The 20,747-nt window shown below is 36.4% G+C and overlaps 1 protein-coding gene across 1 annotated transcript in view; it reads right to left on the reverse strand.

Annotated features, from left to right (window-relative positions):
• Nucleotides 1-20,747, reverse strand: part of Fam184a (family with sequence similarity 184 member A) — a 100,675-nt gene that overhangs the window by 12,243 nt on the left and 67,685 nt on the right. Inside the window, exons 10-14 of the mRNA XM_048353992.1 lie at nucleotides 15,025-15,237; nucleotides 13,423-13,576; nucleotides 11,152-11,279; nucleotides 9,304-9,488; nucleotides 8,688-8,834 (exon numbers count right to left, since the gene is read on the reverse strand). Of these exons, the coding sequence (XP_048209949.1) occupies nucleotides 8,688-8,834; nucleotides 9,304-9,488; nucleotides 11,152-11,279; nucleotides 13,423-13,576; nucleotides 15,025-15,237 (827 nt within the window). The remainder of the gene's footprint in view (nucleotides 1-8,687; nucleotides 8,835-9,303; nucleotides 9,489-11,151; nucleotides 11,280-13,422; nucleotides 13,577-15,024; nucleotides 15,238-20,747) is intronic.

Raw genomic sequence — 20,747 nt, forward strand, 5'->3', positions numbered from 1 at the left:
AAGGTCTACAAAGCAAACGCACCTACCAAAATGGCAGTGTAACCATCCTGATCTCAGACAAGCTGGACTTTTCATTAAAATCAACTCAAAAAGATAAAGAAGGACACTACATATTAATACAAGGAAAAATCCAGAATCAAGACATCACGGTGATAAATGTATACTCACCGAACAAAAGAGGCCCTACATATGTCAAGCAAATTCTCACAGAATTACAGAACAAGATAGACGCAAACACAATCATAGTGGGTGACCTTAATACCCCAATCTCTCCAAGAGACAGATCCAACGCCCAGAGGATTAGCAAGGGAGCTGAGGACCTAAGTAACACCATATCCCAAATGTATCTGACAGACCTATACTGAATCTTCCACCCTACAGAGACCCAATACACCTTCTTTTCAGCAGCCCATGGATCATATTTCAAAATAGACCACGTCATAGCCCACACAAAGAATCTCAGCAAATCCTAAAGTATTGCCGTCATCCCATGTATTTTATCTGATCACATTGGATTAAAGGTAACCCTCAACAACAAAGGATACCACAGAGGCTATACACACTCTTGGAGGCTAAACCCCACACTGCTATCCAACACTTGGGCCACAGACCAAATTAAAGGTGAAATCAACGAATTCATAAGCCAAAATGACAATGAAAATACATCCCAAAGAAACCTATGGGACACAGCTAAGGCAGTACTGAGGGGCAAGATCATTGCCCTCAGCACTCACATTAAAAAAATGGAAGCAGAGCAGGTGAATAACCTCACGATGAAACTAAAACAAATGGAGAAACAAGAAATGACAGAATCTAAAATGACTAGGAGGGGAGAGATCACAAAGATTAAAGAAGAGATAAATCTGATTGAAAATAGAAAGACCATTCAACAAATAAATAAGACTAAAAGCTGGTTCTTTGAGAAAATAAATAAAATTGACAGACCGCTCGCAAGACTTACAAAAAAAAGAAGAGAAGAGACTCATATACATAAAATCAAGGACTCCACCGGAACAATTACAACAAGTACACACAATATTCAAACAATCATAAGGAACTATTTACAAAACCTCTACTCAGCAAAAAACAATAATTTTACAGAAATGGATCAATTCTTAGAGAAGTACAAACTGCCCAAACTGAACCAAGAAGAAATAAATCAACTAAATAAACCAATAACTTACGGTGAGATACAGGAGGTAATCAAAAACCTCCCAACAAAGAAAAGCCCAGGCCCAGATGGATTCACCAATGAATTCTACAAAACCTTTAGTGATGAGCTAATACTAATACTCCTCAAACTCTTCCGCGAAATAGAAACGGAGGGACAAATCCCAAACTCATTCTACAAAGCTAATATCATACTCATTCCCAAACCAGGCAAAGACCCAACAAAAAAAGAGAACTACAGACCAATATCACTAATGAACACAGACGCAAAGCTCCTCAATAAAATATTAGCTAACAGGATCCAGAAACTGATCAAGAAAATCATACATCATGACCAAGTAGGCTTCATCCCACAGTCACAAGGATGGTTCAACATCTGTAAATCAATCAACGTAATTCGCCACATAAACAGATCTAAAATTAAGAATTACATTTTTATCTCAGTCAATGCCCAAAAAGCCTTTGACAAAATACAACATCCATACCTATTAAGAGCTTTGGAGAGAACAGGAATAGATGGAACATTCCTCAAAACAATAAAAGCCATATACAACAGACCAACTGTTAATATCATATTAAATTGAGAGAAACTTAAATCATTCCCCCTAAACTCAGGAACAAGACAAGGATGCCCACTCGCCCCACTTCTTTTCAACATAGTGCTGGAATCCCTAGCCATAGCAATAAGGCAAGAGGAGGACATCAAAGGGATCCACATCGGCAAGGAAGAAATCAAGTTATCCCTATTCGCAGACAACATGATCTTATATCTGAAGGACCCAAAAAACTCAGTACCCAAACTCCTACACCTAATAAACCAATTTGGTAAAGTAGCAGGATACAAAATCAATCCACAAAAGCCAGCAGCTTTTCTGTACACCAGCAATATACAAACAGAAAAGGAAATTATGGAACAATTCCATTTACAGTAGCCAAAAAAAGAATAAAGTACCTAGGGATCAACTTAACCAAGGACATGACGGACCTATTTAATGAAAACTATAAAAATCTAATAAGGGAAATCAAAGAAGATACAAGGAGATGGAAAGACCTCCCAATGCTCATGGGTAGGCAGAATCAATATAGTGAAAATGGCCATATTGCCCAAATTGTTATACAAATTCAATGCAATCTCCATCAAGATCCCAGCCACATTCTTCACTGAAATAGAGAAAGCAACCCATATATTCATATAGAATAGCAAAAAACCTAGAATAGCCAAAGCAATTCTAGGCAAAAAAAGCAGTGCAGGAGGTATCACAATACCAGACTTCAAGCTCTACTACAAGGCCATCATAACAAAAACAGCATGGTATTCATATAAAAACAGATCGGAAGACCAATGGATTAGAATTGAAGATCCAGAAATAAAACTCACTCTTACAGCCAACTGATATTCGACAAAGGAGCTAAAGACATACAATGGACTAAACATAGCCTCTTTAACTACTGGTGCTGGGAGAACTGGGCAGCCATATGCAGAAAACTCAAAGTAGACCCAAGCCTATCACCATGCACCAAGATCAACTCAAAATGGATCAAGGACCTCAATATCAGACCTGAATCCTTGAAACTACTGAAAGACAGAGTAGGAAAGACGCTAGAACTTATAAGCACAGGAAGGAACTTCCTGAATATAGTCCCAGGGGCACAACAAATAGGGGAAAGTCTCAACAAATGGGACTACTACAAATTAAAAAGTTTCTGCACAGCTAAGGACATAGCCACCAAAATAGAAAGACAGCCATCGATATGGGAAAGGATATTTACCAGCACAGCAACAGACAAAGGCCTGATATCGGTCATCTACAGAGAACTCAAAAAACTAAGCCCCTCCAAGCCCAATAAACCTATTAGGAAATGGGCAAAGGAGCTAAAGAGAGACTTCACAAGAGAAGAGATAAAAATGGCAAAGAAACACATGAGGAAATGCTCAACATCCCTAGTAGTAAAGGAAATGCAAATAAAAACAACCCTGAGATACCACCTCACCCCAGTTAGAATGGCCTATACTCTGAACTCAGGCAACAAGAAATGCTGGAGGGGGTGCGGGGAAAGAGGAACCCTTCTCCATTGTTGGTGGGAGTGCAAATTAGTACAACCACTTTGGAGAACAGTATGGAGGTTTCTCAAAAAGCTCAATATAGACCTACCCTATGACCCAGCCATACCACTCCTAGGCATCTATCCTAAACAGCAAACCCCAAGATATCAAAAAGACATTTGTACTTGCACGTTTATCGTGGCACAATTCACAATACCCAAAATATGGAAACAACCCAGATGCCCCTCCACAGACAAATGGATCCAAAAAATATGGTACTTATACACAATGGAATACTACATAGCGATTAGGAATGGTGAAATATTGTTATTCGCAGGGAAATGGTCAGAACTTGAACAAATAATGTTGAGCGAGACAGCCTAGAACACAGAAAACAAAGGGGCATGATCTCCCTGATATATGACTGTTAACAAAGGGAGACGGAGAGACAGTAGAGACCAAGTCTGTGAAACCAAAAACTGCTTGTCAAATAGTATTCCCCACAGGATTGGGGCAGTGACCCAACAGTATGTAACTAAAACCAAACAATTACTCAACATATAAAGGTCAAAAATTGACCTCTCAGGGGAATACAATAGCTCAAATGCTATGTATGTACTTTCATATAAGACTACTGTCAACATATGGTCTAATATCGACAGTACATTTAAAGCCCTAGACGAACTTCCTTGGGCGTGGCCACGAGGCTACTGTATATGTTCTTGATACATTGTATATTGTATATATGTCTACCTGACCTAGAGAAGGGATAGAAAAACAGGGTGTAAGATATCATAAGAAATGTACACACTGCCCTACTATGTAACTGTACCCTTTTTGCACAACACCTTGTCAAAAAATTTGTGTTCAATTAATAAAGAAATTAAAAAAATAAAATTCTAAAATTATTATTAAAAAAAAAAAAGAAGGCTGATAGGCAGAATCTGGTCAAGAAGCATTTGGGCTCTGTGCTAGAACAGCCACAAGATGTCGCTGGAGCACTTTCCTGCCTCCTGTGGCTGAAGAGCAAGGGGGACGGGACATAGATGGCAGGTAACTGTCTAACAAATCATCTCATCGTCATTTCAAAATCATTCTTTTTATTTGTTGCAGAATATCAAGAAGCAGGTAAATTGAGTCTACAACAGAACATCCTCTGTTGCATAGTAAAGCTTCTCCCTTAATCCAAATTCTAGTTTGTGTTTTTACTTTGCTTAAATATTCTTTACTTACATAATTATTATCAATCAATCCTCTTTATAAGCTACCTTTACATCACCCACATTTTAATATGAAAAGATGATAGGATGTGAGAGGAAAAAAGTCTATCAGATAATTGATCTATAATAATCAATGTATAAATGCAAATGGGAAAGCATTAAAGGAGAGAACAGATAAGCAGTTCGACATAGGAAACACTTCTAGAATTACTAGTTTCTCAAAGTTCTAGCTGTAACATTCTATCCACTTCTCACTAACATAGACAAGTTTCCTTTCTTCAGTTGCCCTGTAGCCCCCTACCCTAGCACTGCCTCTCAAGACCAGCCATGAGTGGCCCATCACTGGTGATGCCTATCTGCTTTTCTTGAATCTTCTTTGTCATGCTTGTGGCTCTGTGATGTAAAATGGCCTTCATGACCTGCTCTGTTATCCTCTTCCATAACACTTCAGAAAACGCTGCATATCCATGATAACTGGGATCTGATTTTATTTTCACAGAATTTACATATACACAATTACAGTTTCTAACTTCTACCTAAACAAAGGGATGTGATTTTTCTTTCAATAGTGATAATGGTTTTATTGCACTGATATTACAACATCAAGTTTTCTGGGAAGGAAAGACCTTGAGACTCTTATCTCCAATTAACCACTAGAAAACCAGAAGTAGAGCTGTGGCTCAAAGTGATGGAGTACTATCCTTTAGCAAAAAAATAAAAATAAAAATAAATTCAGGGACAGCACCTAGGCCCTGAGTTCAAGTCTCAGAGCCAACCAACCAACCAACAACAACAACAACAACAAAAAGTCAGACAACAGTAACAACAGGATCAGGTGGGGGTACTGTAGATAAAAGGAGTTAAAATTGATCTCGGTGTGATGGAGTGCTTCATTTTATTTAGTTAGGATCACTGACCTATTTAGAGTCCCAGTACAGAACTACCATTTCTCCCATGAAGAAATTATCTTTTTATTCTACTACCGAGGCAAGTTAGTATGAAGTAAGCCTAAAATATCAATAGTAATCTCTCAACCATTTTTGCATAGCAAACTTCTGCCATGACTACAAGTTCTAGAGAATGGTTTTGTTTAGCTTAAGCTAAGGAATAAAACTGAAGAGCCCGTTCCCTCATTTGCTTTAAAAAATAGAATGCATGACCTTTTCCATCAAGCTTCTTACTAAATTACCATATTGAAGGAAATTTTTTTAACAAAACTCTGAAAATCTAAGAAGATTTTTAGTATTTTGAACTACAGAACAATTCAAATATGAATCTCAAAAGAAATAAAGAAATCTTACAGCCTTTGCACACTACTTGGAAATGTGTTTCTGCCCCACCTCCTGAAGCCCCAGAAAAGGGGAGGTGGAAGAAGAAAGAGGAGAATGAGTAGGAGGAGCTGCAGCAGCAATGGCACAGACTTGTTCCCCAAGCACTGCAAGCTAGAAAGGACTAGATCTATTTACCTGTACTGCTGTACTGCAGAGATACCGAACATTCATCAAATACAAGCAGGCTTTTTTAAGGATATACACACACATATCCCATACTGCTTTCCAAGATGGCAGCCTCTAGAATATATGAGGCCATTTACATTTAAATTAATTAAAATGAAATTTAAAATTCATTTCCTCAGTCACGCCTGCTACACATCAGCCATTTGTGGCTACCAGATACGGCATGGAACTAAGCAGAGAACATCTTTATTACCTCAGCAAATCTATTGGACAGGACCAGTTGAGAACAAATTCAGATGTATAATTATGATTATTTTTGCCAGCCCCAGGACTTGAACTCAGGGCCTGGGCACTATCCCTGAGAGGCTAGCACTGTACCACTTGAGCCACAGTGCCACCTTCGGCTTTTTCTGTTTATGTGGTGTTGAGGAATCAAACCCAGGGCTTCATGCATGCTAGGCAAGCACTCTACCACTGAGACACATTCCCAGCCCCACAGGCTTGATTATTTTTAACTAAAAATTAAATATTTAAAGCTAGGTTATATAGGGGCAGCAGGTTTCTGGTGAAAAAAAATATATGGTTGATTAACATAAACCTGCAGTGTAGTTTAAGATAAATACCCGGTCTAGAAAGCAGATAAAATATTTTACCTCTCAGTAATACTAATTCTTTAATAATTAACATATGATAATATAGAAATCTAAATTATTGATTACTATCTATTGAAAATTCATAATGTACAAAACCATATAAAGAACAAACTATAAAAGGACACAACCTTTACTTTCTCTAAAGTAAATGTTCCTAAGGAGTCAGGACAGACAGAGAGTTGCTGCTCTTTGTGTGAGCTTGTTCTTTCAGACTATGAAGAGGGAAGTCAAGGTTTCAGGCTCTATCCAATGAAGACTGAAGTTAGGAGAAGTGGGAGATAAGGCACTGAGGTTGATTTATTTTTTTCATTTCTGCAAAGGGAATAAGACTATCTCGACAAATTTGTACAAGGCAAATACTGGGTCTAATTACAGCAAACACTAAAGTCACTATGATTAGGGAAATAAACAGTAAGTCTCTTCACCATTTTAAGGACAGCTCCACAAAGGGGTTAGTTTTGTGAATGGGAATCCTCGACATTAATTCATGACATATTCACATGATATATTCCATCAAAAAGAGTGTCTCACCTCAAAGATAACACCAATGAGAGGGTCAATTTTCTATTTCAGAGAGAGAGAAAAAGAGAGAGAGAGAGAGCATGCATCTGTGTATGCAGCACTATTTACTGAGAAAAGTGAGACTAAACTTCAAGGGTAACAGGATACAATGATTTCTATGTCTGAAGAAGATAATTAGACATCAATAACCTAGGAAGCAGAAAATGGCCTACTGAAGTTAAGAGATTTTGACAGTCAGGGTAATCAGATTAAACACTACCTGTGATCTTATTGAAGTATGTGGAAAATTGATTGGAAGAGGGGATACTAAAGGTGAATGAACCATTAGCAGCAGGTTAGAGTAGATTAATTCTAAGACAATCTAAGTTGGATCAGGTTTAAGTCATAGAAATAAGCTAAATATGGTTTGACTGAACTATAATAGTTTGTAAGTACCCAGAAAAGACAAGGCTGTTAATTGCTGTAAAGCGCATTCAGTAATAATTAATTATTTTTGTTTTAACAATATTGGAGTTACTACATATGAATAGTAATTTTATGTGTAATGATTTGGGCAGTTTGTTGTTGTTTGGGGTGGTAATGAAGTTTGGACCAACAACCTTTATACTAGCAAGGCAGGCATTCTACCACTTAAGCCATGCCCTCATCTATTTTTGTTTAGTTATAAAATAGGGTCTTATTTTTTGCCTGGGGAAGCCTCAGATCATTATCCTCTCACTTAGTTGGGATTATAGATGTGAACCAACAAGCCAAGCTTGTTCTATGAGATACAATCTCGCTGACTGTCTTGCCTGGACTAGCCTCTAACCACATCTTTCTATCTCTGTCTCAGTAGTTGCAAAAATAGGGGTGAAGTATTATACCTGGCTCATTATAGATTTTTCAAATCATAAAAGAATTAAAGGCTTATAGAAATTCAAGTAATATCTTACTAAGGTACATAAAGTCTTTGTTTCCCATATACCCAGTACTTTTTTTTTTTTTTTTGCCAGTCCTGGGCCTTGGACTCAGGGCCTGAGCATTGTCCCTGGCTTCTTTTTGCTCAAGGCTAGCACTCTGCCACTTGAGCCACAGCACCACTTCTGGCCATTTTCTATATATGTGGTGCTGGGGAATCGAACCCTGGGCTTCATTTATATGAGGCAAGCACTCTTGCCACTAAGGCCATATTCCCAGCCCCCACCCAGTACTTCTTAATCCCACTCCCTAAAAGGAACTACTAAAATTAACACTTGATTTTTTTAGGCTATCTTAATATGTATATAAAATACGTGTTATTAGTGTGTGCACGGAGCTATAACATTTCTATTGTTCACAATATACTTTTTTCACTTAACATTTGGACACAATTTGAGTTGTCACCATGGCAGGAGTATACCACCAGGGACATTCTTTAAGATCAAAATTATCTTAGAGGATGCGTAGCAGTAGCTGATGAGACATAATGGTTCAAGTGCCTCACCCTAATTGACGGACATATCACACTGCAATTACCATCCACAATACAGCACTTAAGTTTGCTTTCTTAAGTATTATTAGTTTTATTAGATTCAAAATAGTTTTTATGGGCTCCTCGGTTTATTATCTAAATATTAATTTTCTTTAATGTCATATGACTTACGACACTTGTAAAGCAGCATTTATTTCCTTGAGTAGCTCATTAGTCTTATTAAAATCTGCTCGCATGATATTTTTCTCTCTGAGATGGTCTGCTGTCAAGTCATCCAGTTCCTTTTCAAGTTTCTTGTTTAAATCTTGTTCATGCAACCTGTTTAATTTATTTTTGGTTAAGAAAATGTTATTCTGAAGTCACACTTTCAAAACTTTCTATATTCTATTAAGACTTAATATTATTCTCTTTGGGCATAATACATGGAAAATTAATGTAAAGAACCTAAATTAAGCTACATACTTTGCTATAATCTTCTAGCTTGTGTTCAAGTTGTCTCCTTTAATGCTTTTCTAACATTTAAAAAAGATCTTAGTTAATCATGTACAATTTCCCAAATTGTTTTACACACACACACACACACACACACACACGATATCCAAAACTGTCATCATCCAACTTTTCTTCTATGCTATGGATTATAACATGGTCATCAAGTGAGTAAAAAGTAGTTTTGAGTGCAGTGTAGTCACAAAGCACCAGGCACACATTGCTAAGCAGCATGGCAGCAGGTGTTCAGGGAATGCTACCCACCCCATCTCTACCACTCTTGTCTTTCTTGGCATACCTCATCTGCTGGTTAGATTCACTTCGTATTCTGAGGATTTCCTTCCCCTTAAATTCCAGTTCTTTGGTTAGGGCATTGATGTTGTCATGAAGGTGCTGTACCTCCTTATCCAAGTCAGAGATATGATGCTCTCTGTGTCTTAACTCCTCCTGCAGATCTGTGATTCTACACAGGTGCTCCTTACTCTGAAAAGATAAATCATTCTAAAACATCTTCTACACATTTACTTTCTGTGTAAAGAAATGGCATAGTTGAATGTCAAATGTAATCATTTTCACATTGCCTTACAAACAATGCCAAATGTAATCGTTTTCATGCTGCCTTACTAACAGTTCCTTCTGTTGCAATGTCTCTAAAGAGTATGGACAAAGAAATAGTCTTAATTACTTCAGGACTACAAGGAACCCAGAGGATAATAAAAGTACATCTCCTCCATTTTATAATGAGGCAAATAATACCCATAAGCTGGTTCATATGAAGATATTTATAAGTAATGGCAGAGCTAATATTACAACATGGGCCTCTTAGTTTTATATGTACTGGCAGTAAAATGTTAGCACCATTGTCTTACTCTAAAAAGGATCTGCCTCTATGGCTGCTTTACAACACACACACACACACACACACACACACACACACACACACACACACACACACACACACACACACACACACATCCCAGAGCTTAGTAAGCAGTTTCTGCCTGCTCAGTGGTGTCCCAGCAGACATCTAGTAAATTACCTCCCCCCCCACCCCCATTTTCCTAACAGTCATTGTTTCTACAAGTCCTGCAGGTCTTAATACTGGTGAATTTCTTTGTAGGCTTTGGGGAAGAGAATAACCCTTCATAACTGTGAGGTGACTCATTTAAAGCCTCCTGACATTGAAAAAAGAACATTTGGACAGACTGATCATTCAGCTTGGGTGAGGACTAACAAAGCAGAAGTCTGAAGCCTAATAAACTAATGCCTAAAACTTCATTCTTCCAGACATAACTCACTTAATATCACTAACTATCTAATTAAATGAAAGTACACTGGGCTAAAAAGTAAAATTTAACAAGTATAAATAGTAGCTGTGCTAGAATGCAAAGGAAATGTAAAGTATCTTTGTTCTTCTTGACAACCTAACCTACTCCTTGTGTAGCTGTGCCATCTGCTATGGCTGCTGGTTTAAAGTGATTAAAATTATGTAAAATTGGAGATGTACTTTTATGGTTGCACTAGATACACTTGACCCCTATGGCCACTGACTACCACAGAGTAGGGCTCTGAAGCATCATCATTGATAGTTCTATTAGATTATAATGCCCTTATTCTTCATATCAGCTATATATGTATTTGCTTTTGTGCCAGTAGTGGGGATTGAACTTAGGGCCTCATGCTCTTGCTTATCTTTTTCCCACACAAGGCTATGCTCTACCACTTGAGCCACACCTCTACTTCCTGTTTTTGCTAGTTGAACTGGAATAAGAGATTCATTGACTTTGCTGATTCAATCCATGATCCTCATATCTCCTCAACCTCCCAAGTAGCTAGAATTGCAGGTGTGAGCCACTAGCAACTGACAGCCACCAACAACTGGATAGTATTAGTTATATTTCATTGTTCATTTGCCCCATAGGCCAATGTATTTCAAAACATTCCATCAAAAGATGATAAAATAAAATGTAATTTTATGACTACTATTGTAAAATTACTTTTAATTGTTCCTGAAAAAATAGAACTATATAATAAATATAAATAATAACTTGCAAAAAGAATAGCAATTAGAGTATGATTTTCAGAAAATTATGAGCAGCTGGGCTACTCATATTCAAGGAATTACAACAGCGCAGAATATCCTTACCTGTCTTCTGCTGATGTCTATGCTTCTTTCTAACTCCATCTTAGCAGCTGCCAGTTCTTGATGATGATTATGTCGTAACAAGTCAATTGAAGCTGCATGTTGATGGTTGAGTTCTGAACGCAAAGAAGCTGAAATTTTTAAATTTCAAAAACATGATCAATATTTTAGATACAAGTGGTAAAAGCTACAGAATATTACAGATAACTTTAAATACTAGTGAGTATGTGAGGAAACTGTGTCATTCGTACAATGTTAGTGGGGATGCAAAATGATATGGACATTCTGGAAAATAGTTTAGCCTTATTTAAAAAAACAAAAAACCCAAACACAACTACTATATTACCAAGCAACTGCTTTCCTGAGCTTTCATCCCAAAGAAATAAAAGCTTATGTTTACACAAAATGCACTCAAGAATGTTTGAACTCATGAAAGTAATAGCCAAACTGAAACCCCCAGTGACCTGGGGCAAAAGACAATATGCTACTATGTTGAAACCATGGAAAAACTACTTAGCAATAAAAAAGCAACAAATATTAAAACACACATGGAAATGATGTCTCCACAGAATTATGCTGAGTGAAAAAAGCCAGTTTGTAAAGTTAGATAGCATATGACTCCACTTAGAAAATTGATAAAATTCTCAAAAGTTTAGAAATAAAGAACAGATAAACAATTGCCAGGAATTCCGAGCAGAAAGGAGAGAGGAGTTAGTGTGGCTATAAAAGGATACAGGGATCATGATGGCAATGCAAATCTTATCAGTGCCACGTCAATACACTAGTTGTGACACTGTACCGCAGCTTAAGATGCTACCACTCAGAAAACTGGGGAAAGGCAGCGGGTGGGGGGGTGGGTGGGTTCCTGTATTATTGCTTAAAACTACATGTAAATCTACAATTATCTCAAAACAAAGTTTTTAATGGAATACTCCAAATCTTTTCATCAACAAAACAGTTTTATTTTATTTATTTCTTTATTTTTGGTGTGGCATAAGGGATTGCAGCCAGTCTTGCTTGCTAGGTAAGCCCACTACCACTTCACCAGGTATGCCTCCAGCTTAACAATAGTGCATTAAAATCATGCTCTAATGCACTAAATAGCAACAGTTCCATCCTCTGCTCTTTTCCTCACATAGCGGTGGAAACTGTTCCCTTTGGTAACAATTCTATAAAGGCCACTACTGCGACCATCATCCCTGTACAAAGACAGCAGTAATTCATTTTTTAATTCCATTTTCTTAGCAGTATCTATGATATAATTAAGTATTTTATAAATTTTTGATAAATGTTCACTTTTAACATGATTTTCTTACTAGCTACCATAGTACCTTTTCGATGGGGAAAAGAGAGCTATCAGACTAGGCTTAGAACTTCTGGTGGTCATAGAGAAGGTGAACAGGGTGAAATGGCTTTTCCTTTCAGGCCCAAATATTCACACTTTGTTCCTAACTCATACTTGGAAAGAATGTGTACTGCAATGTGACAAACATGAATTAAAAATATTAAGAAAATTTCTCCATCTCCATCCAAATAACCAACAAAATGCTGGCCTGAATGTGTGGCTCAAGTGGTTGAGCAAGAAAGCCAAGTGAAAGCTTGAGATGCTAAGTTTAAGTCTTGGCACTAGTATACTCTCGAAAATATATTAGGAGAATTTTGAATAAATATAACAGAAGGAAAATAAGGTAGTAGGTAGGAATACAATAATTATTCAATTATGTTACAAAACAAAATCAAAAGCAGATCTTTAAGTATGTATCTAGTTTTTCTTTAGAATTGAACTTAACACCTTATAAAAAGTATCATTTCCTAGGTTAAAAAACAACAACAAATTCATCTAAAATATGCTTCAAGAAAAGGGTAGATTCAATTATAAGTTTTGTCATGAAAACAAAATCCTGAAGTTGAAAAGCCAACATGACCATGCGATCTAAATCAATGAGCCACACGTGGCTCCATGTGGTCTGCTGGACTGAACACTGGCTGCTCAGATAGTCTCAGTGTTCTCACTCTGTTTAGATCCATGAAGACAAATGGGAGCACCAATGGCTATTTTCTTCACAGCCAGAAGGCAGAAAAGCCTGAGAGGACTCTACATGCTACCTGCTCTATTCCTAATCCTAGTAGCTTTGAATAAAACCTTCAGCACACTTTACAATTCACTTTGAATGCTTCAAAATATAAAGATAAAATCTTATGATTTTATGTTGAATTTTAATATGGAAGAATGTACAAATTATTTGAAATAAATATATAATCTTTTCCAGATACCAAGCATAGCCTTTCCTTCATCTTCTAATTCAAACCGAAGAGTCTGAAGTTCCTGTTCCATTTCTACCCGGAAGCCCTCCATTGACTCTCGGTGTGCATCTTTTAGGGACTGAAGTTCTGCAGAATGTTTTTGTTGTAAGTGATTTTCAAGAGCCTTGATAGGAGAATCAGTTCAAGACAGGAAAAAAATACAAATAAAATAGAAAATAAGTTACCAAAAACTCAGTTGGCAGTTAACCAGTAAGCACAAGGTGTTTTTTAGTTCATTTTAAAGAAAGTTAGATGCAAGGTATTCATCATTAGAAAACAAATTATTAGGAACAATCTGGAAGAATGAATCATCAGGAAATCAGTGTGACTCAGATATTCTGATGGCTTGGAAATATGGACTTTTCCCTAATGCAGTTTTCAAATAAAATCATTTTCTAAGCTGCTAAAGGTTATAAACTACCTTAAACTAATAATTCCTCAGTGTGCACAGCCATAGGCTTAGGAATGAGAAGGAAGGCATTACTAAGGCAAGATCTTTTTCACTTTTAATTAGTATTTATTAATAGTATGAAAGAGCTTCACTATGATAATTCCACAGATATGTACATTGTACTTGGAACACATTTACCGCCTCTATTATATCTCTATGTCTCTTCTTTTCTTCCCACCTTCCAAACAGCATTCAGTGGGCTTCATTATGCTGTCTCCACAAGATTTCCTCCTTACTTGGAGAAGTACACTTTTATAAATTCAACCTTGTTGAATATTTTGAGGCCATTTCCAGCAGTTATTTTTTGCTTCTGAATTTGTGTGAAGAAGCAAAAGCTCTGAGAGTAGGTAGCTGGAAAAGTAAACTAAAGGCTTTAATGAGATGAGTTGTAAAAGCTTGCTCAGAGAAAAGAGACTCCTTGTGCTAAGGACTAAGATAAAAATACATGGCCACAGAGAGAAGAAGGGAATGTGGGATGCAGGTACTTCAAGCTTACATTCTAATTTAAAAAATTTTACTATAATTTATAAAATCAAACTCTCCTGAGAAAAATAGATACCATACTGTAACTAGGACTGTATTTCTTTAGTCATTTTTCCAAAATGCTCTTTCAAAAAATTAGTATTTAATGCCTTGTGCTTACTATTTTATAGGTGTTTTTTCTCTGTATAATGAGAAAAAGTATGTAAGTGTAAGACTCAGGATGAAAAATGTATGTGTTGGATAAATTTCTTCCTTTTGGACTTAGAATAAAAAAAACTTTAAAATATGATGTAAGACCATCATAAGTACAATAATACTAAGTGATCAGAATGGCTATAGCTCAGTGTGATCCTGTTGAAAGACTAAGCTGAATTTATTCCATTACTGTTACCTACATAACAACCTGAGAATGTATAATCTTGGTAGTATTATAAGAAACAAATAAAATGTTGGCCCTAAGCTAAATTGCATATTGTATACAATGACTGTTTTATCACTGTGATCACCTACAGAAGTCACATTCTGGAAAACATTTAAATAAAACATGTTTGGAACAATAAAACAATTCTTAGGAATCTGAAGGGTAATTATGATTAGGTTCATGGAGTAAATGTGAATGTAAGTTAGAGTAAACTCACTCTTTGCTCTTTTTCTTTTTCTTCTTCCATTGTCTGAAATGCAAGGATGTGTGCTTCTTGTAAGGATTTCTGTCTTTGTTGATGTTGTTCCTCTAAGTCTTCCAGCTCTTGGGTGAGCCGCTGTCGTTCTTGTGTGAACTGGGCCTGCAGCTGCTGCAAAGAAGTCTGCGACTGGGAAAGCTGCATCTCCAGATTTTGTTTCAGCAAGGAAATCTATACCACAGAAGGGTATGCAAGGAAAATGAAACACAAGGCAGGGGTCACAAATTGCCAATCTCGGGGGAAAGCTTTTCTAGATATTTTATAGAATAGTCACCTTAATGAAGTTTCCATATGAGGTATTGTACAATAAAAATCTAATATTGAGACATCACCATTTCTAATTCTATTTTCAATAGTTCTCTTGAAAAATAGTTTAGTTATATTATTTATAAGTCCAGGAATCTGCAGCCTACATTTAGAAATTCAGTGTACAAGTATGTTGAAAATAAAGAAAAAAATCATAATATGAAATAAGCAGAAGACAACATATTGATAGGGTTATAGTTATTTGGATAGGGTAAAAAAACAGCTATTTTTTGAAGTAGTAAGGTATGAGGGTTTAGATTATGGGTTCTGAGTTTAAAAGAATCCTTGCTCTGTCAATGTAAATATTAATTCTTCACTTAGGTGTGTTACCACATACACTTACTTAGAATGGCCTCCCTACCTAGCATGCAATAGCATTTAGTATATGATTTAGTATTTAAGAATGAAAGACTCACTCTTTTTTCCCCTTGACTCTTTTTCCCCCTAATACGTTTAAGTATTTGATTGATAATTATTATCTACATTTCTATAAATATAACTATTCTAAGTGACCATCACTACTGCAGGTGCATTTCACATGAGAGTTCCAAAGGAGGCTACTTTATTTTGTGTATGACAAGAGTCAAGGTTCCAAACATTCAGTTGTACCAATGGGAGAAAACAAGCTCAAAACTAACACAAGCCCTGCTAACCAACTGCATTTCTTCTGGTGACTTCAGAACAAACAACTGTTAGCTTCACACAAAAGAAATACGTTGATATGCTGCTAACACAACATTACTCAAAATGTTTCTTCCCAATGATAAGAATCATCCACAGGTCTTCCCTCCTTATTACTTAGTTTTGTTTCATTTGCTTTATTACAACAGAAACAGCACAAGTGAATGTTAATTTTTTTTTTTTTGGCCAGTCCTGGGCCTTGGACTCAGGGCCTGAGCACTGTCCCTGGCTTCTTTTTGCTCAAGGCTAGCACTTTGCCACTTGAGCCACAGCGCCACTTCTGGCCGTTTTCTGTATATGTGGTGCTGGGGAATCGAACCCAGGGCCTCATGTATATGAGGCAAGCACTCTTGCCACTAGGCCATATCCCCAGCCCCAGAATGTTAATTTTTTTAAAGCTTTACTTTCCCTTCATTTTCTATAATCCTAATTCTTATGGCAGGTTTAAAACAACTTTCAGGATTTAGGGCTACTACAGAAGTTGTCTATCAAAAACAGTTACCTGAAGAACCTAAAACAAATTTACATAGTAAATGTGGATATTTAGACCAATCTTATCTCGTATGCCTAGAGCCATATGTGGATTTATGAAGAAAGCAATTGATGAATTTGTCAAGTGGGTGTTATCACAATACATGGTCAACAAAAACCTACAGATAACAATTTTATTAGTATTTGTTGACTAAAAACAAATGTGGTCTTCCATGTATCTTTCTAGAGTTTTGGGAGGACCAAAAGCTTTACAAAAGACTTACTGTTTAAAATCTCTGTCAGCTTAAAACTTGGAATCCTCTGTAACAAATTTAGTCTAAATTTTCATTTTTGTACTTTGAAATTTTTGAATGTTGACTTAGTTCAGGGTCTTCCTTGGAAGACTCCTCTCTCCCCCAGGGGCCTTGTGCTTGCTCAGCTTGCTTCCTTGGATAGTACTCTACCACTTGAGCCATACCTCCAGCCTAGTGTTTTGCTGTTTTGGTTGCCATTTATTTATTTATTTATTTATTTATTTATTTATTTATTTATTTAGGTATTTTGGAATCTCATGGTGTTTTCTGACGAGACTGTCTTCAAACCATGATCCTCCTATCTCAGCCTCCTCATAGCTAGTATCATAGACATGAGGTGCCCAGCGGAACCTGCAAACTTTTAAGCTTTTAAAAAATCACAAATATCCTCCAATATTCCAGGTACTACTTTATAATAATATAAGATTGTTTTCTTTCCCTATATAAAACTGATATGTTAGTTCTTTTCAGAACAGACAAAATCAGCTTTAGTATGTCTTTCTGGATAGTTTAAAATGAAATCTTCACTAAGAATAAAAAGCACATGTAGACATGCTTATATAGCCTATTGATTAATTCATTTAATTTGATCTATGTGTAGACTCATATGCAATCCCAAAATTATAAAACTATAGTGAATAACTACATAACTCAATTAGACTCTAAAGCAAGTCAGAAGATAAGAGAAATTTAGGAAAAGCCAATAAAATTGCAGAATAAGTTGCACAAGCAATTTACGACACTCTATGTGTTTATATAAAAATGAAGCAGTTCCTGTAGCCAAGAAAGCCAATGGAATGGGAAACTTGAAAGTGAGTTTTTGCACATGGGAAAGATTTTCTTTCTTTTTCTTTTTCTTTCTTTCTTTATTTTTTTGTCGGTTGTAGGGCTTGAACTCTGTCTGGGCCTGGGTGCTGCTGTCCCTGAGCTCTTCAGCTCAAGGCTAGTGCTCTACCACTTTGAACCACAGTGCCACTTCCAGTTTCCTGGTAGTTAATTGGAGATGACTTTCATGCCTGGGCTGGCTTTGAACTGTGATCCTCAGATCTCAGCCTCCTAAGTAGCTAGGAGCCACCAGCATCCAGTGGGAAAGATTTTCTTTTGATTGATGGCTATCTTCCATGTCTCACAAAGAAAATATGTTGGAAAGTAAGAGAATAGGTAGGGCATCATCAGACATGTAAAGCAAGAAAGGAAGAAAACAATAAAAGTAAAAAACAAGTGCCCATTCCTTTTTAATGTTTGTTTATTTTTTATTGAGTTTAAGTTACTACATTTATTTCACAGTACACATTTTAACCTTCACAACGATGAAAATTATCATTCTACTCTACATAGCTTATGGAGTCTATGAACTTTAACAATAAGACGATTTCTTCCACTTTTGGTGAAATGTACATTACTTTCCTTTTGTTTAGTAACATTTGTTCCCTCTTTCACTGTTTCCCTCCTTCCCCCTCCTACCCATGAGTTGCTTATTTCACTTGCATCAATGTCCGCTATAACTGATGGTCCCCGCTACATTATTATTACCCACTTTCTACTCATTCTGTGCCCCACTCCCAGATTCCCTCAGGTGTGCTAGTGTATATCCCATATATAAGACAGGGAATATAGAGTCATCTAAAAATAATAGGACATTTTCAGATGAGGACCTTTCTTTCCTTATCTTTGGGGTTCTAAGAGATTGCTTGGATCTTTGGATTAATTCCTTTAAAACACTAAGAATCAGCCACAGGCTGCAGGCTCTAGGCTCTAAGTCAGTTGTGTGGAATAGTTTTGGCCAGTCATTAAACCAGGATTAATTGTAAAGGTTTGCTCATGCCTTTTTTCTCCCACATCTTATATGGGGACCAATTAGTTGGGCCAGGTTTCATATGGACATGTCTGTATATGTGTACAGCATACCCCGATCAGATTCACACCCTGGTTCATGGCTTTATGGCAACAGCCAAACGTTAGTGAGAAATCAAACAGCTGATGTAAGTGTTCAGTCAGCTGTAATGTAGTTACAAAGAAGTGACTCTACCTGTTGAACTGTACTTATGAATTTCTATGTTTCTAGGTTTCAGAGGTTATTTGACAGATTTAAGGATAAGAAAAAAATGCAAGGGACTGACATACAATAACACAAAACTCCCTTACACAAGTCTAGATGGTAGCAGCACACTGGTTGAAATCTGCCCTGAAGACATGGAAATTACATGAAAAAGCCACAGCCACAGCAAAGGTCAAACTTGTGGAATAAGAATTACTCAGTGTCACTGCTCACCATCTTACACAAAGAAAATTTGGATGAAATGAGTATCAAGCACAGCCCAGAAAAACAAATTCAGTCATAAAAGGGTAACAGGCAACAAAATGTTTCTGAAGACGGATGTGTAGTCAAGAGAGACATTTTCTTTCTAGAAATTTAATGACTAATATTTTCAAAATTATTTCTTGGCAGCCAAGAAAGTGGGGATTAACATCTACCCAGAATGCTCTTCCCTAGACTATCTGTCCTGGTATGGACATGTCCACCCACAGAGAAAGGGTGGTTTTCAACTTTGCACAAAGGCTCCATAAGTGTGCCTGGGTTAGAAAGAACAAAGTCATTTATTTCACAGCAGTATGCCTATTTACTTTCTGTGTTATCTACTTTAAAACTTCACAGAATTAATCTATTGCCCACTGTGTTAATTAGACCACAACTGTGTCAGAATGTGCTAATGTGATAATAAATTGGTTCACACTTTAACAATTTAAGGATAAACTTGTAAGAAATAATAACATTAAGTTTCTGAAGTTCCAAAAATATAATAAGTATACATTTGAAGTGCTCAATTTCTCAATAAAATATACTTTTACAACATTTTTACATTGTAATATACTTTACCTTAAAGTACTCCAAAATAGTGTTTTCCAACTTAGGATGTTGTTTATACACTTAAAGAAATAATAAAATATATTTGTAGAAAGATACCATGCAACTGAGTACACAAATATATTTATTTCAAAGTTACTTTTAACTTTGAAAATACACCAAAATAATATTAAGGCTACTTACATTCTTTGGATTCATGCTCAAGCTAATAATGTTAATTATAGGTAGACAGCCTTAGTCATGCAATGCAGCATCAAAACTCATTTCTTTAAAAACTAAATTAGTAAAACTGCAATAAATGAATCAGGCTTTATTCAGCATGAGAAGAAGTACATTACATTTCAAAAGACAAGAACAAGCAAAGCAATGTAAAGTAAGTTAATAGCTATAATTTAAGCACTTGAGTTAAATATGTCATATAAAATCTCACTAATTTAAAACAAAAAAGAATAAAGATAGACTCTGCATTAAAATGTCTAGGCAACCTTGATTAGCATTTTCTGTATGGGGTTATATAATAGCTAGAAAGTTATTTGTTGGATAAATTGCTGCTTTGAATTATATATGCTATTTCAAATTAACTATTGCATCATAGTAGTGCCTGCATGGTTGTTACAGCTTAAAAATGTTTCAGTATTTTTATCTATTAAATCCTTTTTTCTGAAAACATTAATCCTGGCTGGGCACTAGTGGCTCATGCCTATAATCCTAGCTACTCAGGATCTGAGTATCACAGTTAAAAGCCAGCTCAGGCTGGAAAGACTATGAGACTGTTATCTCCACTTAAACACCAGAAAACCAGAAGTAGAGCTGTGGCTCACTGTGGTAGAGTACCACTAGCCTTGAGCAAAGAGCTCAGGGACAGTACCCAGGACCTGAGTTCAAGTCCTACAACTCCTCCCCCCCCCCCCCGCCGAAAAAAAATCACTATATTTAAAATTCTTGCCACAGAAATCTAGGCACAAATTAGATAATATGTTCTATTGATTAGAAGGAACTAGTCCTTTGCAAACCATTTTTGTTTGTTTTGTTTTTGTTGCCAG

This window comes from Perognathus longimembris, chromosome 9 (genome assembly GCF_023159225.1).
Source record: "Perognathus longimembris pacificus isolate PPM17 chromosome 9, ASM2315922v1, whole genome shotgun sequence".
In the NCBI taxonomy this organism is placed as follows: Eukaryota; Metazoa; Chordata; class Mammalia; order Rodentia; family Heteromyidae; genus Perognathus; species Perognathus longimembris.